At 48.2% G+C, this 22491-nt stretch overlaps 1 protein-coding gene across 3 annotated transcripts in view; it reads right to left on the reverse strand.

Annotated features, from left to right (window-relative positions):
• Positions 1 to 282: 282 nt before the first annotated feature.
• EFTUD2 (elongation factor Tu GTP binding domain containing 2) overlaps positions 283 to 22491 on the reverse strand; it is a 62824-nt gene continuing 40615 nt past the window's right edge. Inside the window, exons 1-28 of one of the 3 annotated variants that reach the window (XM_052784983.1) lie at positions 22290 to 22392; positions 21847 to 21952; positions 20747 to 20912; positions 20169 to 20247; positions 17858 to 17933; positions 17523 to 17588; positions 17232 to 17267; positions 16237 to 16327; positions 15026 to 15108; positions 14364 to 14530; positions 13167 to 13291; positions 11434 to 11497; positions 10963 to 11053; positions 10421 to 10556; positions 10001 to 10128; positions 8822 to 9015; positions 8573 to 8684; positions 8215 to 8355; positions 7728 to 7829; positions 7138 to 7220; positions 5889 to 5975; positions 5476 to 5602; positions 4932 to 5019; positions 4286 to 4404; positions 3696 to 3790; positions 2704 to 2857; positions 1621 to 1728; positions 283 to 956 (exon numbers count right to left, since the gene is read on the reverse strand). In XM_052784983.1, the coding sequence (XP_052640943.1) occupies positions 861 to 956; positions 1621 to 1728; positions 2704 to 2857; positions 3696 to 3790; positions 4286 to 4404; positions 4932 to 5019; positions 5476 to 5602; positions 5889 to 5975; positions 7138 to 7220; positions 7728 to 7829; positions 8215 to 8355; positions 8573 to 8684; positions 8822 to 9015; positions 10001 to 10128; positions 10421 to 10556; positions 10963 to 11053; positions 11434 to 11497; positions 13167 to 13291; positions 14364 to 14530; positions 15026 to 15108; positions 16237 to 16327; positions 17232 to 17267; positions 17523 to 17588; positions 17858 to 17933; positions 20169 to 20247; positions 20747 to 20912; positions 21847 to 21951 (2919 nt within the window). In that variant the 5' untranslated portion in view covers position 21952; positions 22290 to 22392 and the 3' untranslated portion in view covers positions 283 to 860. Of the gene's footprint in view, positions 957 to 1620; positions 1729 to 2703; positions 2858 to 3695; positions 3791 to 4285; positions 4405 to 4931; positions 5020 to 5475; positions 5603 to 5888; positions 5976 to 7137; positions 7221 to 7727; positions 7830 to 8214; positions 8356 to 8572; positions 8685 to 8821; positions 9016 to 10000; positions 10129 to 10420; positions 10557 to 10962; positions 11054 to 11433; positions 11498 to 13166; positions 13292 to 14363; positions 14531 to 15025; positions 15109 to 16236; positions 16328 to 17231; positions 17268 to 17522; positions 17589 to 17857; positions 17934 to 20168; positions 20248 to 20746; positions 20913 to 21846; positions 21953 to 22272; positions 22393 to 22491 lie in introns of those variants that run through there. The other 2 variants (XM_052784984.1, XM_052784985.1) reach the window with 2 other exon arrangements.

The raw sequence follows: 22491 nt of genomic DNA on the forward strand, positions 1-22491 counted from the left end.
GTTCCCCTGAAAACACAGCAGGAGCCCAAGACCTAGAGAGAAAGGAAGAAAATCTTAGTGTGGGACAAGATTGGCCTGGCCTGGCTGGCAAGTTAGCTACTGCAGGCAGGACCAGGATGGCTGGGGGACACGGAGCCCTTGGGGGTGGGACAGCGCTGAGGATAGGGGGAATTGGGGCTGAAGATGGGGGAAACTGGGGCAGTGCATGCTCTAAGCACCAGTGAAGGCAGAGCCTCTCCCAGCGCTGCCTTCTCTTGGTGCAGTCAGACTAAGCCCCGCCTGGAAGTTTGTATTAAACGTTTACAAGGGTTCAAAAAAGGTGTACAAAAAAGGTAAAAGCCACACTTGCCTATTCTCCTGGGGAGGCTGGTAAAAGCACTCCCCCCAACCAGCATCCCCACCTTCCTCAGCTGCCCAAAGACATGCTTTGCTCAAGGCAAAACATGCCCCCAGCAGCCAGGAGAGGGTTAGCAGAAAGCTCAAATGCTTGACGCACGTTTACGCTCAGTCCTTAGTAATCTTGACATTATATTCACACTGCTCTGCTGCAGCCGGGGATAATCCGTGTGCCTGGAGAGAGCCTATCCAAAGGGAAAATCTCCTCGCTGGAGGCCACAGTGGCTGAAGACTAATAATACAAGAAGCATCAGCACTCTGGGCTGCTCCTTATACAGAGCAGGCCCTGAGTGCACAGTCTACCAATGCCCAGGGAGACTTCTACAGCCATGGAAGAGTGACCTGAGGAGCAGCTCCCTGCGTGCCCCGAGTGTCCAGAAACCAGGGCTGGGCAAGCGGGGATGGGAAAGGACAGACAGATGCCGGCCAGGACTCAGGTCAGCCCTCACGCCGCGGCAGCACATTCACATGGGGTAGTTGAGAACAACATCTTGCTTGGCCAGCTCCAGCAACATGGGGTCATCGAAGAACTTGCTGATGCTCACGTCTTCACTCAAGCCCTGCAGGGTAATGGCAAAGCCAGAAGTTATTCCTTTGGTAGCCAGCTCTCATACAGCCATTGCAGCAGGGATCCCACCAAAAAGCCCTGGTGTCCTGCAGTAAGAGAAATTTTTGGGCTCCAGAGAAGGCAGGAGAATTTGCAAGGCATGAGGTGCTTCTCAGCAGCTTGAAGACACCTAACAGCCTCTCAGGAAGCCGCAAATGTGTGGTTGCTGCTGCTGAGAATATCTGCCAGCTCACTGCCCTCCCAAAGGGGAGCTTGATTCCCTCTGCTCCCTCTGCGGTCCCAGGAGCCCCTCCAACCCCTCAGTCCAGCTCACTCAACCAGCACAGAAACCAGTTGCTGCTTTTTCTGCAGGACAAACAGGCTAAATCAGGCCACCAAGGCGTCAGACGGGCTGGGGAGAAAGCGGGGCTCAGCAGATACTGCAGGACCCCACTTTTGGCTGGAGTCGCTGCCAGATGAGTTGCTCACGGGACCATCACAGGCACCAACAGGCAGCATGGGGGATCAAGAGTGAGGGAAGTCCTGAGGCACAAAGGACATTGGTCCACTCTGGGAACACGGAGGGGACATGGCATGCCCAAGAGACAACACTGCAACAGCTCAGCTGCTGGTAGAGATAGACAGAGGGACACTACAGGGATTACTTCCAGACATACCTTCCTACGCCTGGTCTTGATCATGAACTCTCTGGCCAGATGCGGGGCTGGCTGGGGCTCCAGGGGTCGGATGACGATGCTCTTGTCCAAGGGGTCACCAGGCACAATCTGAAACACAAGGCCAGGACATGAGAGTGATGCTGGGGGCTAGTTCAACCCCCTGGAGACCCTGAACTGCAACAGAAAACATCCCTGGGCCCTGCAGACACCCCCAGCCTTGGTCTGACAGCCCCAACACCCTGTCTGTTCTCCTGGCACAGAAAACCTGTCATGTCACTACTGGTGATCATGCCTGCAAGAAGTCACTAATACGGTGTTGATAACCTAAGCCAAGAATACATCCCACCTTCCCCACATGCTGGTGTACTGTAAGGCCTCTAAAAACCTGCTAACCAGAACAACCAACCCATATGGGTCTCAATCAGTGCAAGCCTCTCTAGAAATCAGGCACATTTATTCTTTTCAGAGCTAAGCCTTGGGCTTTTACATCTTGACCTTTAAGCCAGCTCTTGAGGCTGACTGCTGCTGTTCTCACCTGGCTACACCAGAAGGAGTTGCGCACCTCACAGTGGTAGCTCCCACAAGACCTGGCTTGCCCCAGACTCGGAAATGGCCAGAGGACAGTATTTTGTCCCACACCCTGTTTTCCATAGGTTTAAAAAGCCTTCTCTAGAGGCAAAGCCTAACTGTGTCTTATGGCAGGCCAATGAGTCTGAGCCCTGCTCCAAGACTTCTGCTCCCCAAGCTGCAGAGCACCAAGCGCACCCAAGCAGCTTCCCTTGTCCCGGATGAGGATGTCCTCTCTCCAGGCACTGAAGGACCCTTATACTCAGCAAGCAGCAGCATTCAGTGCTCCCTTGCGAGGGCAAAGGGTGATGTGACTTGGAACAAAGCCGCTGGCTTCTGGCAGACACTTAACAGCTAGCGTACAAAGCCTCCCCAACTGGAGATCCTTTGAGGATATTCTCCAGAGAAGTTGTCCTGCCCTGTGTGAGCTGTGGCACTGAGCTCTATTGAGAAGACCTACCTGGCGCCTGATCCTACCATGTCCCTCTTCCCCATCTCACCAGGGCATGGACTTACCTGCCAGTGGTGGAAGACAGAAAGCGAGAAAGCTTGTCCCTGCGTGTGGGTCCTCAAGTCTGTCTCAAACCCAAATGAATCAATGGCTGGGATGAAGGCTTTGATGGTGTAGAGAGGAGAGCCCGGGATCGGAGCATCTTGTGTCACGTGGCCTCTGCCAACACATCAAAAGATTAGTCTTCCTATATGTCACAGAATCATGGAATGGTTTGGGTTGGAAGCGACCTTAAAGATCAACCAGTTCCAACCCCCCTGCCATGGGCAGGGACACCTTCCACTAGACCAGGTTGCTCAAAGCCCCGTCCAACCCGGCCTTGAACACTTCCAGGGATGGGGCATCCACAACTTCTCTGGGCAACCTGTTCCAGTGCCTCACCACCCTCATGGTGAAGAATTTCTTCCTAATGTCCTATCTAAACCTACTCTCTGTCAGTTTAAAACCATTACCCCTCATCCTATCACTACATTCCCTGATAAAGAGTCCCTCCACATCTTTCCTGTAGGCCCCCTTTAAGTACTAGAAGGCTGCTATAAGGTCTCCCCGGAGCCTTCTCTTCTCCAGGCTAAACAAGCCCAGCTCTCTCACAGCCTGTCCTTACAGGGGAGGTGGTCCAGCCCCTGATCATCTTTATGGCCCTCCCCTGGACCCACTTGAGCAGGTTCATGTCTTTCTTATGCTGACAGTCCCAGAGCTTAACGCAGTACTCCACGTGGGGGTCTCATGTCCCTTTATGTGTTCTCCTCTCTGACACTCAGGAAGAACCACGCACAAACCAAAGGCTGGGTGTGATCCTGGACATCCCCTCCCCACACAGCACAGGTGCTAGTATCAGTCAAGGAAGATTTTGGCTGTCACTTCATACAGATTTCACACTCTCCCCTTGCTTTACAAGCAGTGCTAGGACTGTGAACGTCTCCAGCAACCCAGATCCCAAGCGAGCAGTTGCTGCTTTGCAATGCTGAGGTGATGGCAGCTGGCCAGAACAGCTCACCTCCGCCTGGCCAGGACCGTGTACACCGCAGACACACAGTCAGCAGGAGCCTGCACCTCCACAAAGTAGTAGGGCTCCATCAAGCGAGGGGTGGCCTGTGAGGAGAAAGGGACACAAGCCACTGAGCCTCCAGCAGTGCCAACACAATTCAGTTCAAGTAAGAGTCAGGGACTGGCATGCTTTGGTCAAAGGTCAAACACAGCGCCTGACTGGGAATGAAAGGGTTCCTGGTGACCCATGCCCGCCCAAACCAAAGTCAAACAAACACTGAAAGGAGCTGTTCTCTTTCTGGCCATGAGTCACATGCTTCCATCTCCCCCACGCCCACCCTTCCCAGCAAGCCAAACAGTAGCAAAAAGGGGAGACAGTGCAGATGCACACAAGTTTCCAGCCAGACTGGAATGTGATTGCCTGTAAAACCCGTCTGCCAGCCACAGGGGCGCTGGAAACATTAATGGATAAATGAGTCAGTTTAAACTGACATCCTTGGGGCAGATACTGCAGCACACACGCAACCTGCATTCCTTGGAGCCCATAGGAGCCAGCATAGCACAAGGTTCAGTCTTTGTCATGCACAGCATAGTCCTCACCATCAGGAAAGCAGAATACACCACTCTCCGGGCCGTTGGGATGATCTGTCCTCCACCCCGGTGCAAGGGCTCCTGAGCAATCACTGCATCCAGGATCTTAAACTTCACGTTGCGGATCACTGAGGAAGGGCAGAAATGACAGCAAGTGACTCAAGGGGGATGTTCTCTGCCATACCAGCACCAACCGTGCCTCCCCAGAGACCTTGAGCACAAAGCAAACATCCAGACAAAAGACCTACAGCCATCAGAAGTTCTCCTAAATCTAATTCCAGCAGGGAAGGCATGACCATGTCCTAACCCGCATATCCAAGATGGGCATTCAGCAGCTTATCTTGCAGGGTGCTCAGTGGTCTGCACCTGAACTATATGAGGAGCAGAGCCAAGGTCTGGAGCAGCCAGATTGCCAGCTAACTGTGCCTGGTCTGTAAGCACGCAGCAAGTGCCAGTGCCTGGATAGCATGTACAGCCAGGAAAAAGGGGAAGGTTCTGTTATCTGCCTTGTCACCCATCCCCACAGCTGTTCCCAGCTGTGGTGTGTGAAGGGAACTGGCCACGAGGAACTGCACCAGCAAAATGACTTGAATGTTTAGAGATGGAAGAATTTAATCAATCTTATTAGCTCCACTTCTCCACAGGTCCTACTTACATTCATCACAGAGAGGCCCTTCCCTGGTCCCCCACTGAAATCCCTGTACAATGCTGTCCTTCACAGAGCCCAGCAGCGACTTGTCCACCTACAGACAGATAGACTGCTTCAGAGATGTGCATCACAAGGCAGTAACAGACAGACCCCAGTGTTTAAAAGCCAGTTCCTAGAAGAGCAGCAATGTCCCCCGATACCCCCAATGTCCATCCCTCCCTCTCACAGCTCAGGAGCATCATCTTCAGAATTTGGCATCTAGAGCTGCAAATTAAGAGAGTCCATGTTTTGGTAATCCTGAAAGGCAGACCAATTAGTTGCCAATTTTGAGGATGTTGGCCCAAAGACCAACACCTGAAAAATAACAGGCAATTTGCTAGCCAGTGTAGGAGTATGGTGAAGGAAGCACAGCAGATCTGAGATCTGGCAAACCAGTGAGCACTCCAACAGCATTAGGACCTTGCTGCAGGTTCTGGAAGGAGCGGTCACCTCTTGGCACCACAGGACAAATGTCTCACTGAAACATAATCCCCCTGCCTGTGTTTCTCACCTCTGAGGGCAGCGTATCATCTACTAGGATGTTTGGGCCAGTGGCATCTGGCCCAAAGGCCCAGATAGAACGGGCAGCCAGCAAATCCCAGTCATATTTGGTCTGGAAGAATTCACCCAGCTTCTTTCTGATAGAAGAAGGGAAGAAACTTTAGCAAACAAGTATCTGACCTGCACTCACAACATATTTACGACCCTGTTCCCTTCAGGCATAAAACGGTCTCAGCTTTTACCTGGAGCAACTCACTTGCTGGGACAGGCGTGCTCATGGACTAGCTGGTAGCAATACTGAACATAGGACCCGTGCCTAGAGGCAGTTGGCTGATACTGTGCACCTTGCAGATCCCAGCATTCCCTTTTTTCCCCAATTATTTACTTCTGGGTGGATTCCTGCTCTCCCCAGATCAGTCATACCTGTTCCACGTTATCTGGACCACTTCATTTTCAATGTCCTCTGCAAGTCCCTTTTCCAGAGGCTCAGCAATCATCGTGATCTTGTTCCTGAGAAGAGAGATGGTTGCAATTAGTCTGCAGAATGATGGAAATAGGAGTAATTGGCAGGACCTCAGGGACGGCACACTGCCTCGAACACAGCTAGAGAGATGAAGCCATCCGTGTCCTTCGCTGTTACTATCTTGCTTGTAAAGACAGCCCAGGCGCTTAACAACTGCTCTCCGAAGTCTGCTCATCTCCAGAAGCAGATTGCTAAGGGACAGCATGGCTCCATCCCTCCTGCCAGATGTCGAGCGCTTGTCCGGGCTGCAGAAGAAAGCCCATGGGCCACACAATATGCCTCTATCAGAGCCAGCACTCGCTGTGTCCAACACACAAGATGTTGCCTTGGAGAACCTCACCAATGCAAGTAACCTGCCCCCAGAGCAGGTTACTTCACATGCCCAACAGTTCAAAGACTGAGCTGAGACTGGAACCTTTCTGTTCGCAAAAATAAGGCTGCCAACCATGGGGAGAGTATACCAGAATAAAGGAGGGTAAGAAAACCCAGAAACCACAAGGGAACACAGAAAAGCTGTCTTCAGCTTATGACAGATAATGATTTCCCTAAAAATTCAGGCATTAAAATGTCCTGTGCTGCTAAACTTCACCCTGGTTATTCAGCCTACATTCCCTCACAGGCATCCCTCTTTCAGACATGTGCATCTCATAATGCATTGCTGGGGGAGGAAGATGAGACCAGGCTGTAAGGCTCCAGTGCATCACCAGAAAGGAAAAAAATCAATTTCAAGATTAAGAATGGATAAGAGAAGACAAAGTTTTTGCTCATGAAATGTTTGGAGAGTTACTGAAGGCACCACTGGGCTCTTTGGCACCCACTCTAGGATCCCAATACATCTCCTAGTCTTGGAAACACCACAAAACTGCTGAGAAGGTGTGAAATTTAGCTAAAAGAAAGGAGTATGTGGATCTGTCTTTGTTCCCTCCATTCTGAGAGTTCCTACAAAGCACAGAAATATCCCTGGGACTCAAGTGTGTTACTGAGGTGTTCAGCAGAGCTGCTGCAACAGCACGCTGCCAACTCAGGCACGTGTCACTTGTCTGGACAACAGCCACCGAGAACAGACCCCTTGGAAGGTATGAAGTCTATTCCCCAGTGAACCCCTCCATCTGCCTGTCTCCAATGCCCAGCTTGCCCATGGGCTCTTACTTCTTGTTGGGTGTCTCAGCAAAGCACTTGAGGGAGGACGTTTCCACCACTGTCTCGCAGAATGTCACAACTGGATCAGCGACCTGGAATAACAACAACAGGTTTGTAAGGTTTTCAAGTACTTCTTTTTTTTAAAGAGACTAAAACCTTTGAACACCTAAAAGAAAAAACTGATTCGTCTGCCAGTGTTTTAATCAGCATTGTGTATGAACCACTGAGGCCTGCACAGGCAGCTTTACTATTCCTTCATTTAAACAAGACAGGAACATTTAAACCTCATTCCAGGTATGAAAAATTCTCCTCAATTTATTTATTTGATGCTAGCCAGGCAACAGCTGAAGTACAAGAAAAGGCTGGAACATGGTCATACACTCCTCTCCAAGCCAATTTTGAAGCTCTCAATCACACCGGTGTGACAGAGTCAGGCTGTAAGAGTTACTTTTGCATCCTAACAGCCCTTTTTTTTTCCTTTTAAAGGGACGTGACAAAATCCACGCTGTATATTCAGCTAGGTTTATTTTCCCATCCTTCTGAGACAGGGGGACAAAACCCCTTCCCCAGCTGGGAAAATCCCTCTCTCATTTCCTCACCTTGATATCAATCTCTGAATACATCTTCCGTAGATCGTGCATCACACAGTCCAGGTAGAGCTCCCCTGTCCCCAGGATCACATGCTCCCCAGACTCTTCCACCTGAAAGATAAGACACGGGTTCAACTGACAGCATTACTGCTCACAGGCCCTTGCCTTCCAGGCTCCTACACACAAGCCTGAGGGAGTATCAGCTTTAAATAAATTAGTTAGGATCAGAGCACCCCAAGGAAAGCTCCCACAGCCTTTTCTAGCAGAAAGTGCTGATGTGCTCTGCAGAAAGCTGCTTCCCTGGCACAGCAAGGTATGTGTTTTTCTGCTGGATTTACAGTTTTCTGCTATTTCCACAGGATTCATGAGATCAACCGCAACAGCATGAAAAAACCCAAAACAAACAAAACCACCTACAGTAAAATATTATTTAAGATCAGCCTATGAGGTAGCCCCCAGCATGAGCTGAAAACAGCCATACATACACCAGAAATACCTTAGTAGTAAGCGAGGGGTAACTCTTGTTAACTTTGCGGAGACCATCTAACATTTTGGGGAGCTCCGAGGGGTTGACTGGCTCTACAGCTATTTTGATAACAGATGTGGTGTTGAACTTCAAGGGACGGAAGATCTGAGCCTGAAACCAGATAAGGACAAAGAGCTGACACTCTGCATCATTAGATGGCCACTGGAGTTAAACACAACGTTTGAAGCTGTTCTCTTTCCCTTAGTGGCTCTTGTGCCCTGGCTCCTCGGCAGACAACATTTCTTTAACCTCACCACTGGAGCTTTTGAGATGTGCTCCATCACCTTGACTTCCTGTAAGGCTGAGCAATACCAGCTATGCACAGTACCTCCTCATTGCCCCGAGGCTCCGTGACGGTTGCAGTCTTCACTATGGGCTGGTCCACTCCTTCTATCAGCACCCAGTTGCCAGCAGGAACCCGGTTTACCTCAATGTGATACCTAAAAGGCAGGAGACCATCACTGCAGCATTTGCTGCAGCCAGCCTCAGGCCCCTTGCAGCACTGCCCTCCTCCCTGTCCCTGGCAGCAACGACTCCAAGTGACTTTTCTCCCAAATAAGCACATTGCCAGATGCACCTTGCAACTGAGATCCAGAGACGTCCGACAGTACAGATCTGGGAATCCTCCTCATCCTCCAGGGTATAGTTTTCTCCAAGGACCTTCACAGGCTGCCCAGCATGGATGGTACCACTGAGCACTCTGCCAAAGGCGTGGAACTGAACACCATCGTCTGTGCTGTACATTTTTGTTGTGTGACACATCAGCGGACCCTTCCCGTGAGAGAGAGAGAGAGAGAGAAACAAGCCTCTTTCAAAATACAGTCAAGAAACAGACAGACCTGGCAGGACTCGTAGATACAAAGGGATTATAGGCTGGAATTTAGAAATACTTCTTTTGACTTGCCAAGTCCTTCATTTCCTTCCACTGGAAGCCTTACATCTCCTTGCCCTGTATGGAGATCCCTGGAATGACTTTGGTGGACGTTTCTAGAGCTCTCCTCTCTCCTCTTGTGGAGCAGTAAATAGTGGTTGGGACTTGAGAAGAAATGTCATCTGCTGGCCTGCAAACAAGCTCAGGGCACAGCACCCGAGCCTCCACAGATCACAGCTTCCAGTCCCATAAGGCCACTCCACAACTCGTGATCTGGTGACAGTCACCACTGTATAGTTTTATGTGAGTAATCACAAATCATTAAAATAAGAGATTTGTTTTCTCTCCAGACACTAGAGCAAAAGTCACAGGCAAATTCCTCACTAAGCTGCTGGCTGGCGTTGGTGGCTCTAGACAACTCTGAATGACAGCTCAGTACAAGCTGTTTGAGGAGGAAGGTTTTTGCAAGGCTTTGATAAGAAAGGTGCTGACTAACTAATGTAGGGTTATTTTTATCAGTATAGTTCAGATCAGTTTTCTCAGAGTTTGGAGAGAGAATCAAACTTCAAGGAAAAGGGACAAAAAGGCAGCAAAAGGACACAAAATCACCCTGCAGTTCCCATGTGCTCTGAAGTCCTGACCTAGTCCTGTTCCTCTCTGAACACTGTCAAACAATTCTCTCTCTCAAGGGCTGCGCTGGCAGGCAGCTAAAGTTTCTCAGAGTGAAAAGATTTGTTTCAGTATCGGATGAGAGGTTTCAAAATGCTGGAAGTCAAATCTGTGCAGATGGCTGCCTAGGAGGCAGCTGCCCTGTCAAGGCAGTGAAAGAGGGGCACATTTGCCACACTTTCGGACGCTCAGAGCAAAGCAGAATAGTTTCCTTACGTCAGGGTCGCATTCACTCATGGCCTCCCCGAGATCAGAGTCGACGCCACCAGTGTAGGTATGCTCGATTTTTGTCTTGGCTCCCACCTTTGGGGAGGGGATATGCTGCACACACATGTCCACAAAGCCTGGAAAAGTAATACTTCATGAGAACAGGATTAAGCACTGTAGAGGAAAGAAATGGACTCCAATAACCACAAGGCAAAGCCATTCTGACTGCAGTGCACCTAGAGCAATGGGGAAGATGGGAGCAGTGTCTCAAGCTGTCCTTTGGGCAAATGGTTTAATATTTTATATTTGGAAAGCTGAGAAGGGATCTGTGCAAGTGAGCAGTCCATGGCTATAATACAGCCCTTAACTCTGTTAATGTGAGACTAGGGTATTGGGAAGATTGTGGAGGGGAAGACAAACAGCATTTACCTGTGAATTCCCCAAAGAACTTCTTGCAGACAAGCCGCAGGAGTGGCCGAATGTTCAATTTCAATTCCTCTTTGGTCAGGTGGATGCCAAGTTCATCCAGAGTCCTGGGCAGGGTCGTGTCCACGTCCCCCACCACCTGCAAGACAACAAGCACCACCCTCAGCTTTGCTGCAGGGGTCCAAGCCAATAACTCCCAGGTGCAGCTTCATACCCCAGCTATCACCCTCAGGGCTCTTGACCTGCTCTGGTTTAGAGCTCACAGGAGAACTGGCTGGCTGGTTCAAATTATCACTTGGCTGATATTAGGGCATGCTAGAAAGAGCAAAGGCAGTTCTATTAACTGTGCAAATATAGGGCTATATTTGCACGGAGCAACTGTTAAGGAGTTGCTCACTGTTGTTCTGCACCCCTAAACTCAATCTGTGAAGACCACACTGCAGAACAGGACAGACGAGTCCCACAGGCACCAGGCACACCACCACACATCAGCCCTTGGCTGCTCCTATCTGCAACTGTGGGAAGGAGAATGAATCACCACATACCTGAGCCAAGATCTTGTACAGGGGCTCCAGAATGAACTCCACAAAACTGCGCTGGGAACTGCTCGTTGGGGCCTTTTTAGTGAACTTGCGGCTGTTGGGAGACCAAAGGAGAGACATGAGGAGCAAGCACTCTGCAGCCTGCAAGCACTCCTACTGCAAACACAGCCTCTGCTCTTCCCAGGTTATCTTCTTTTCCCTCCCAATCCTCCTGGGAAGCTGTCAGGGACACAGGAGTCATGCTTACTCCAAATGAAGGCCAGAGGAGGTTCTCTGCTCCTGCTTATGGGATTCAGGAGGACCACATGGATTCACATCAAGCAGGAGACCTGACTCAACCCTTCCCAGATACTACTCTATCACAGGACAACTCGGGTTGGAAGGGACCTTGGGTGGTCAGCTAGTCTACGTTTTACAGGGAAAGGAGGGAAAAAGCCAGCAATAAACTAATAGACATTTAAACAGGCTTCTTACGTCTTCGGGTTGAAGTAGATGTCACCCCAAAGCCGCTTTGCAAACTCCTGATAATTGATGTCTCCTAAAGGGAAAAAGCAAATGGCAAGTCTCTCAGATGACACTGTATTTCTCTCATCTTGGAAATCTTTGGGGTTTGGCTTTTAAAACAACCCTGAGGATTCGATTTAATGGACCAATGCTGGCGAGTGAATGCTTGGTCCCAATTCTGAATAAATGATTAAGCCCTGACCTGGGGAGACCAGGCAGAGAGGCAGGCAGAAAACAGGCCACTGAGGATGGCACCAGCAGCCCAGGTACACTGTGGGTTCACAGACTTGCTTCTCAGGAACATTTCAACTCTCTCAATTACACACAAGGTTAGAGCTGAGAAGAGCTGGCCTGCCAGACACCACGCTGCAGGAACTCAGTTACATCTGCTTCATTTTCCAAACGTTAATGCTGCAACGTGACACTGTAGTGCCAAGGTGCTGGGATGGCTTACACCCCATCCGCCCTGCAGGCTTATCGCAAGCATTTTCTGCCTTGCTGAACATCTCCAGGTTCTTTTCTCTTTTTCAGCTGATGCACTAAGCACATAGCCAAATACCCAAGTGCTGAAGGAATATTGTAGTGCCTGGCTGTCATGGTCAATTTACAAATAAGACAGCAGTGATAATTTAGAGCAGTTTCCAAACAAGCTTTTGCTGTGGGCAGATGTGCAAGCATAAGAAATTTCATGGTGGCTGCGGTTTTGACAGTTAAACTACTATAACTCATGTTAGTTGAAGTGTGGTGGCTGCACATAAAATCCCTGGTGGCCACAATCGAGTATTACTGACTTCAAGTACCCATTCAGCTCATGTCTGCCCCACATGGATGACAGCTCCTACTGACTGTGCCTGCATCTTTATCAGTCCCCCAAAGAAGGGCTATCATCCTAGCGGGCATCGAGTTAATGCTGTGACGCCCAGGGAGCTCATTTATTTCTCCAAACTCACCGAGGACATGTGATAGTCTGACACATCAGTCCCTGACCTCTACAACTTCATCCTCCCTCAGGCTAACTTCTTTGCAAGAGGTAGGCCAGCTGCTTTACAATATCCTTCTTCCCCTGCTCACGGCTCCTATGGATCACCCCGAACTCCCCAGTGTGAGACTTCAAAAACCTTGGCTGTACAGCTGGCTAATGCAAGCAAAAGGCCCACTTTTACAAGTGGCAGATTGCCTTGAGTGGGCACCTGGGGAACAGAAAATTAAATCAAAGCCAGAAAAAGACAGTTTCTTAAAAAAGAAAGAGGGCAAAAGTGCAAAACCTTGTGGGCCAAGCTTGTGCCCGGCTGCAGCTGAGTCTTAGACTCTGGAGACTTTTATGAAAAGGCAGGCAGAACTTAACTGCTTTGCTTCTGAGCTGTTGTGATAAGGAGGCAAAACACAACACATACACCTGCCTTCAACTGCCATAGCAGGACTTGTTTTTTCTGCTTAAGGGTATGTATAAAATATTGGCTTCTGACTCAAGAAACATTTCTCGGGAGAAACCATCTAGCTAAAAACAAGTGAGAACTGTGTTTTTGCTTTTTACCACCCAGGGCTCAGACCTGCAGTACCTCTCAACTCCTAGAGATTCAAGAATGCATATACTGGTCATAAACGTGCAGTGAAAATTGAAGCTGAACGGCTTAGAAAACCTCAACAAAAAGGGTTAGGAAATGAGATGTTGGAAGTGTACGAGGTTTCTGGATAATCCTCACCATATGTGTCTGCATAAATCTTTGCAAAAGATCCCAGCGTGAAGCAGATGCTGTACTGTGAACTGGAGAAACACACGTTCCCCAGAAGGGGAGACAGAACGAGGTTCTCATCGGTGGAATACATGCTGAGAGGAGACAGTTTTTAGAGACAAGAAAAAAAAAAAATAAAATCAATGTTATGAACCAAGGAAGACACTTAAATCCACTTCCCACACCAAACAGCAGTATGTGATAGGCAAGGATTCTACATTGCCAAATAGCATCTTAAAACGGGCTGCAGCATGCTTGCCATTGGAATTTCAGGGTCAGTATAATTTTATGACTATAAACTTCGAAGCATTAGTTTGCAAAGAAATATTTAAAGACCTAGAACTAAAAAGTTACCAGCATAAGTGCTTTGTATGTTTTGACAGGTAGAGTTTTGCTTCCCCTAAAAAAAGGCAGCCAAGTTGGTCAACCAAGCAAGGCAAAAGATAATACAAGGCAAATAACGTATGGATGGAATTGAATTGAAAGTTTTAATGAGTTCACAAGCACGCTAGACAGGATAAATTACCCTGCTCTGAGCTGCTTGACGCCAGTAGCAACTGAACAGAGAGACATGCAAGTGAGCTCATGTGCAAATTCACACAAACTTAAAGGGGAGAATGCTGTTAAGAAAATCACCTGGATGCAGAAGAACCCACAGAAACGATGCACTGCTACTGTGAAAGCTAGAGAAGATGTCCCTCCCTTCTCTGAGCAGGGTCTTGCAAGGAGATTTGAACATAGCAATATCCTAGTCTCTGTTTAGGGGTTGGGACAGCAAGTTCCCATTAGTTTTGTAACAAACGTTCAGGAGCTCTGCAACATCTCAACCTACAATTTGGGATACAGCCTGGACAGTTTCGGTGTATTTGAGACATTTGGGAGCACAGAAGTTCCCTGCTCTGGTCATATGTCCACTTTCCCTACTTTTTAATGGGGAAAAAAAAGAGCTGATCCCATGAAGCTTGTCAGGAAGAGCCAATCCTGCCTAATTCAACTTATTGGCCAAGATGAATTTCCAATGGTTCTTCCTTCCCCATTTTCTATGATTCAACATATCAAGAGACAAACTCATTAGTTTTTAGGCATACACAGGGCTCACAGAGAGAAGCACCTGCAATGGAACAGGGACAGCAAGCACTACTGATGCATCATCCCAGACACCCATACCTGATCAGACCATTAACTTCATCTACGATATGTCTGAGTTTGTAATAAGCATCTGTAGGGGGCAATTTCAGCTCCAGGATCAGTCGGTCTATCTTGTTGATGCACACGGTCACTGCTAGCCTTTCCTGCACTGCGTGCTTGATCAGCCTCTCTGTGTTCAGCATCACCTGCAGGGAACAATGAGCACAAACACTGCTAGCGAAAGCCATCCACAAAATGCTATCTAGGGCATGACAGACAAAGCAGCGACCCTTACACACAGGGCTGGAACTCTGTAGAAAAGCCTAAGCTCAGCCACCAGCGATCAGCTAACCTTCCTGAAATTTAGAAGTAGGTGCTAACCCAACCAAATTCCTTGAATCCTACCCCTTGGACATCTCTGATATAAATAACCTGCTCAATTTTAGGTATCATGGGGATGGAGATGCCAACAAGTTAGATAATCAGCCTACAGGTCACACGCATCACATCAGCCCTGGGTAGAGAAGCCAGAGGCTTGACTCCTTATTTTGGCTGGAAAACACGCTTGCTTCCCAAACTGTCCTCCAAAAACCCTTCACCCCGGAAAGCTGAACCCATCCCAGGTCTTCATGCTAATGCAGGATCAAAGACTCCAGAGGAAGAGATTTTGAAGTTAATTTGCTGGAGAACCTGGCACTCACCCCCTCAGCCGCATCAATGAATAGCACAACGCCATCCGAAATACGAAGGCCAGCTGTCACCTCATCAGAAAAATTGACATGACCTTCAAAAACACAAAATGGTGGTGAGAACCAGAGTAAGACCTGACGCCAGCAGCACAAAGGATGGAAACCTGTCCCTCTGCTCTGCAGCTTGCTCTGGTCACTGGTATCCAGTGAGGCAGAGCACAGATGGCTTCCTCCTCAGACAGGGACCCAGGAGCAGCTGCCAGAGCTCCGTATAGGGATTCACTTCAGCTTTAATGCTATTTTTTGAGAATAAACACAACTCGTTTAACAGGCACTTTTCCTCACATTTGTTACTGTTTTTCTCACAGCTCTGTGCAAGTACTTCAGGAAAAGAAGGAAGATTACTTCTCACCAAAGAACAACAGATGCCTCTCCCTCCAGTCTCCTCCTGCGCTCTAACCTCCCTCATCTTGAGCTGTAACTCAACAGATGTGTCCCAAGACCCTCCTTCCTAAAGTTTGGCCTTGGTTTCTTACAACAAGCTGATCCGTGATTATGCTCCCCCCACAGGAGCTTGTCAGAGGCTCGATGGAACTTGCCGAGAGTCTCGCTGTGGGGCAACAGCATTTGAGAAAAATACAGTCCCCACTGTGCATGGTGATACCTGGAAAATCCAATTCTACATATGCTTCTCATATACTTGAGTGAAACTATTTTCAGTCCCATTAGCCCTCAATTAGGCCTGCTAATCAGAAACGCAAGCCTAACTAAAAGCCAGCAGCACAGTCATTACTGCTGGAAGCGATTCCAGAAGACTGAGCTTAGCTAAAGGCTCAGGACTAGGCTGGAATCATCTACAAAAAAAACACAAAAAACCCCCCATGAGCTTCTGTAAAAGAAAGCTTCCCAAGGTTTCATTGCACCTAAGTGACATCTCCAGATGAATCAGTGAGGTTTCAGCGTATAGATTTTTCTTTGTTTTTCTGAGAGCCAATGCTACACAATCCCACCATGATCCAACACAAAAGCTCTTTGAAGGCTCTCAATAACCATCACTGTACATGTTTTTACTGCTCTACTCCTGTCAATAGCACTATCCAGAGGACCAAAGAGGTTTATAATGAGAGAAATCTTGGTTCACATGGTCATGTATCTGCTCCACACATCAAGCTGCCTTCAGCTAAGTGCATCCCAAAACAGAATTTTCAGGATTACACAATCACCTGGAGTGTCGATGATGTTGAAGAGAAAAGACTTTCCTTTGGTGTCCGGCAGAACAATAGTCACTGGTGTGCTCTTAATCCCTACTCCCCTCTGAAAGACAGGAAACCAGCATTATCAGTTAAAAGAAAAAAAAAATACATCACCATGTAAAGATATAAAAGATGACAATAGAAAAATCAGAAAGATGGAAAGAAGTAAACATCCATCCAGGACATCCTGTTAGTCCCAGGGAAGGAGTAACAACCTCAGATTGCTGCAGCATCCAGCCCAGCTCCTCCATCCATACTGGCTCAGACTGATGAGCCACCATAGCACAATTCATGCCTCATTTCAGCTGAGGAAGCATAATATGCAACACCAGAGACAAAAGATATGTGTTTTTCTGTGCTTTTGCCCTTCTGCTGCTATCAAGTTATACCTCAAAGCGTAAGATTTAATCACCCAGAACATAAAGTAGAGCATTAAGGTGAAGAGAAAGAAATGCTTCACAGGATTGTTCTGGTCATGACAATATTTAGCAAGTAACAAAATAAGATTCCCATTCACACCCAACCACATGGAGTCAGAGCACCCAGCTAAGAGTTCCCATCAAAGGAAACCAAGGAGAAATATGTTTATTTTGAAATCATAGTCTTTCTCCTCATCCACCACTGCTGTGAACCCCTTCCACCTCTTTCTCTCAAAGAAAATAGGAGTTACACATATGCTAGGATAACTCTGCTATAGATTTTCAACATTTCATGGGTTATCATCTCAGATAGATAAAATCATACATGGAGACGAGGGTTGCAGGAAATGGAAGAAAGTTGGACCAAGGATCTTACTGAGGCAAACAAGGCAAGCAGATCGTTTTATTGATAAAGAAAATAATCAAAACATGGAAGGCACAAAAAGATGTTAAAATGGAAAAGGAAACTGCCTACAGTAAGTAACTGTGAGTAAAGCATGAGACAACTGGATAAAAATCACTGCCTATTCTACAAGGCTCACTTACCTCTTGCTCTGTGAACAATATATCAGTGTAGCAAAGCTGCAAAGACAAAACAAAAGTCAGAATATCACATTTTGGTATCAAATATTAAGGTTGAAGCAGGACACAATAACTCTTTACACATGGTTAAGGTGCTAAGTAAATGACAGAGACAGAATTAGGACTGAACTCTGGCTTTCCAATCCTACGTTCTAATCACTAAACCACATCTTCCCCACATACAGTCATGCTCTCTCTGAGCGTAAAAGCCAACCCATGTTCCCCAGGGCAGGAATACACCAAAAACTCACTTACGTCCTGGTCATAGCGCTTCCGGATTTCTGGGTGTGTCTGTTCTATCAGGCAGTCAACAAAACAAGTCTGAAAAACATCAGACCACAACAGAAAGGAGGTGACTATGTTCAGACAGATAAGTACAAGTACAATCCCATCCCTCCAGCAGCAGTACAGAGAAAGTTGGGCACATTATTATTTCCACGTGGCTGAAGGAAAACCTACAAATAACTGCATTAGCAAGAGGAGCAGAAAGAGACTGCTGCTGCGGAGATTGAGGGGTCAAGAGCAATGGTAAAAGTAAGCAACAGACAGATCATTACTACTACCCGATATACGTTGGATATTCACACTACCTTGCCGTGATGAAGGTGCCCACACAGAGTCACATTTCGAATTAGCTCCGAGTTGTCCATCAGATCTGCCAGGAAACTGGAGGAACGAAACACAAAAGACTGTTGGAGGCTTCTGCTGTGTCTAAGAAAAGTAGGTGCCATTTCAGCTACACTTTCTATCCAAGGTGCCCCCTGAATCCTCTCCAAACTTTCATTCTGCCAATGCCCTGCGGAGGAAGAATCCCACTTTCCAGATGGGGAGGACAAGAGAGTTGGAGTCCTAGACAGATGGCCGTGGGTGGGAGGATACGGAGCTGGTAAAACTGCCAGCAATGGAATATTATTGAATATTTTTCTTCTCTTCTAGTCAGTATTAGAGCAAAAGTCACATCCATGTACTCAGATGATGAAATACTTCCACTCAAATAGTGGCAGGCAGTCAAGTAAATCACAGAGCTGGATAACAAGCACCCCACGCAGTTTTAGAAGGTAGCCACGGGGCTCCGCAGACCATTAATTCTGATTTTCAGGTCTTAAAACAGTGATGTTCCCAGGGACTCAAAGAAACAGTGATGGAATTTAAATCTTTTTAGAATCAGCAACTGAGCTGGGTAGTGACGAGCTGGTCACTTCTGCATGGATCCTGGCCAAAATGTAATTGAGATCCTAAATTACCAAGTCCCCTAAAAAATAACGGGAGGCTACAGAACACATATCCATTGCCATGGGTCTGCAGAAAGTAAGTCCTGTCAAATAATCTCCTTTCTGAAAAGATTTAATTTTCACTGATGCGGTAGACTTCTTAACATACAACATTTTGATTAAGAGCTAAAAAATACAAAAATCAATAATAATACTGATTAAAAGCTTGCTTATTGGGCTTAAAATAAGGCTAAATGGGAAATCAATACCAAGCTTGCAGGTTTCTGGCTCAGTCCCACAAGGAATTTCTCTTGGCCCCATCCTAAACATTTATATCAACTAACAGGACAAAGAGGAATTCATTATAGATGGAACGACCAGAGGACACAGGGATCAGCAAAGCAGTAGATAATGAAGAGTACAGGTCATTGATTAAGAGCAAAATGGACTGCTTAGAAAAATAAGACCCAGCAGGCTCTTTGGTTTATATCTGGCTATATAAAAAAATATCTCTGATCAATGAACACAGCCATACTGACAGCATCAGAGGACAGCCCCAAGAAGCAGCCATTCCAAAAAGGTCTTGGGCATCCAAATAACCAACTGACTGAATAAAAACTGCAGTGAAATTTTGTTGCCAGAAAATAACAGGATCCTTGATGATACACAGAGGGACTGCTCATGTTGGGGTCTGTTTGGCACACAGGGAACTGCTACTCAGCCTGCATCTGGTTCTGGGATCTACACTTGAAGATGACTATTAAAAACTGGAAAAAGCTCTGACTAGCCATGAAGTGGCTTATGGAAAGATGAGCCTAACAAGACACTCACGCAGCCCAATCTGTTCATCCGCAAATAGAAGACAACATACAGAACTATGCACGCGAGGATACGGAGCCCCTCCACCCATCAACAAAATGTAGACGTTGATGCTAAGATTATATTTTTAACAGAGAAAGTAAACAACCATTTTTATTCCTTACCGAAGTTGCGTGAAATACTATATCTCAAATTTTAAATTCATTTGGATTTTTTTGCAGGAGGTTTTCTCCCAACCCTGGTGCCCCAGGGGCTGCTTTGCTGGGCACAACCAGCAGACACCATCAAGCGCAGCAGAAGTGCAGCTTAGCTGCAGCATTATGCTGACCTACGCACAACTTTGCATAAAAATTCCCCTTGGAAACTCCTCCAGGATAGATGGGAATTAATCTGAGACAGCAGTAGGCCAATGGTCACTGGGATCAACCCAAAATGTCCCAGTATGAGGTGTGCCACACACTGACCATATAAATATTTCTTGAGCCAATCAAGAAAACTTGCCTTCAGCAAATCTGCACCACGAGGGCTTCTAATTATCAAGCTTTATATTAGCTGTCAAGGTAAGACTTACATTCTATTTCAGAAAACTATGCACTTTGCTGCATACTGTGGAGGGAAAATATTTGTAAAATGGTTAGTCTTTTACTTTCTTCCTCTTGTTTTTGGTTCAAAATCTGGGAAATAGCTGCACTCAGTTCTGTTGCTTCTGTCAGTAAGAAACAAAGCCAGTGCCCCCCGAAATCTGCCTCCTCCACATAGTACACACCACTCTGCCTCCCTACCTTTGCCTGCAAACAACAAAAAGTGAGGAAATCACAGCACAGATGGCTTGAGCCAACGTACACACTTAAAACCCCTACATACTACTTACTCCATCTCATAGACAGTGACCGGTAATGTCTGTTCCATCAGAGAGAATTTTTTGGTTTTCACAGGTTTAATAATAGGCTCTGAAAACAAGAGAAAGAACAATAAAACACTGTTACCAGAGACCCTGAACCCAGCAGGCTCAGAAACAATCATAGGGAACAGGGACTTTTGCAGACAAAACCACAATTTTCAAGCTGACAGATTCTCTTAGCTTTTTATAAAAGCAGCTGTACTAGATGATCATTGTAGGTCCCTTCCAACTGAACTGTTCTATTATAGAAGGATCAAATGAGATGACTTAAATGCATTTTCATTTCTCCTTAAATATCTTTCCAGTATCTGCTGATATCTATTCTTCAAATGATAGTTTGCTTGGCATTTGTAATAATCCTGAGCGCCAAAATCTGCGCACCGCTAGACAAACAAGAGTCTGTGCGCTCCTGGGGCTGACAGGGAATCCAAAAGGGGCATTAAAACCAATGTGGAGAACAGAAGGGAGTATTATTTTCCCTTTTCCAAGGATCCATTAAGAGTCTTCTCCTCTCTCCATACCCAACTCATTGCTTCCTCACCACTTACCAGTGAGAGGCTGTGTGTCTTCCTCTTGTACTATCGTCTCTACTTCAGGCCCATAAACCTCCTCAGCAGTGGGATAGTATTTCTTATCCTCATGCAGCACCACCTCCATGCCAGGGTGGTCCTCGTCGTGGTCCCCCATATCATCATCATCGTCATCATCCTCAAGCTGCAACCAACACTCACGTTTAGCTGCTGCCAGTACCAAAGTGCTTTACAAACACCAATCACCCCTGAAGGTACAGGCTTGGTGTTGTATGGCAAAAGAGAGACACAAACGCAGCCAGGGAACCAACAACACAGCCCCAGCACCTCACATCCATCAGCAGAGCAGCTTGCAGGGTTGCTCTCTGTAAACAACACACTTCTTCTTGCTGAAAATTAACAGCACCTTGAAAACGAACAGCAAGAGGACTTGCAGAGACGCCTGCATAGGCGGCGACTCCCGCCCCTCACTTGCATAGACAACAGAACACACTTGTGCACAGCCCAACCCCAACCCCAATCACACATAGACACCACTTTCAGATGAACTGCAGGAACGGGAGACTGGAAGGGGCTCCCGCAGTCCTCCAATGCTTTCCCCATCATGGCGCAGCAGCCTCTGCTGTCCTCCCTGCCCTCATCACTCTTCTCTAGTGTTTGTGGAGTCTTGCTCTGCCTTCTCCACCGAGGACTTGAGCTCCTTCCAATACTGCTGTAGCATTAGCGCATGTTACTAAAGGCCTGAAGACCTCACTGAATGGGTATGGATCCTCCATTTGACTGAACGCAGAAAAAAGCCAAATACAGCTTCAGCTATAGCAGCTCCCAATTCTAACCATGATTCAAGCAGAAACTTTGTCTTTCCCTTATCACAGGAACAGGAGGGCAGCTTTTCCTGAATCCTTTAAAAACCAAATCCACTCTGATCCTCAGGAGTCAAATTCCACCACTAAACAAAGTTTCACTGCAGAACTAGAGCCCAGCATGGGAGAGGAATCACCGGCAGCTTGTGAAGACCGTGCTGCTCATCCCCTGCTCCCGTGGGGCTTACCGGGCAGGATGAGGCCCACGCCAGGCTCCTGTGGGACGCTACCCCTCCACCCATCCCCACCGCTCACCTCGTCCAGATCTTTAGACTCTCTGCCCAACTCGTCATCGTCATCGTCCGAGTCCAGCTCCGGCCCGATGTAGTTCCCAAACTCATCGTACAGGTCGGTGTCCATGCTGGGGGCGGGGAGGGGGTCGGAGGAGGGTGCAGACTCTGTCCCACGCACCCAGGGATCCCTGCCCGAGCCACCCACAACACCCAGCATTGCTCCGCGCCGGGACTCCCTGCCCTGCCCGGCCCGGCCCTGCTCGCCCCGGCGCCGGCCCCGGCGCCGGCCCGTGTGCGACCCCCCATGACCGCCCGCCCGCCCGCCCCTCCCCTCCCCGGAGCCCTGCACCGCCCCGAGGGCCCCGGCCGGCCTGCCCGCCGAGCGCCCTCCCGCCCTCCCGCCTTCCCCGTCCCCTCCCCGGCTCCCTCGGGCCCGCCCCGGGCCTACCCCGGTGCCGCTCTCACCCGCCGCGCTACCCTCGCCGCCGGCGCCGCCGACACCGCCGCGGAAGGCCCCCGGGCTGCCCGCGCCGCCTGTCGCGACAGAATCCCCCGCGGCCGCCGTCAGCGCCGCGCCCGCGGGGGAAGGGCCGGGCGGGGCGGGCGAAGCCGAGGACGGTCTCGGCGGGGTCTCGGTGGCCGCGGGCCGGGCGGGACAGCGCGGGGC

This window comes from Harpia harpyja, chromosome 4 (assembly GCF_026419915.1).
Source record: "Harpia harpyja isolate bHarHar1 chromosome 4, bHarHar1 primary haplotype, whole genome shotgun sequence".
Taxonomy (NCBI): domain Eukaryota; kingdom Metazoa; phylum Chordata; class Aves; order Accipitriformes; family Accipitridae; genus Harpia; species Harpia harpyja.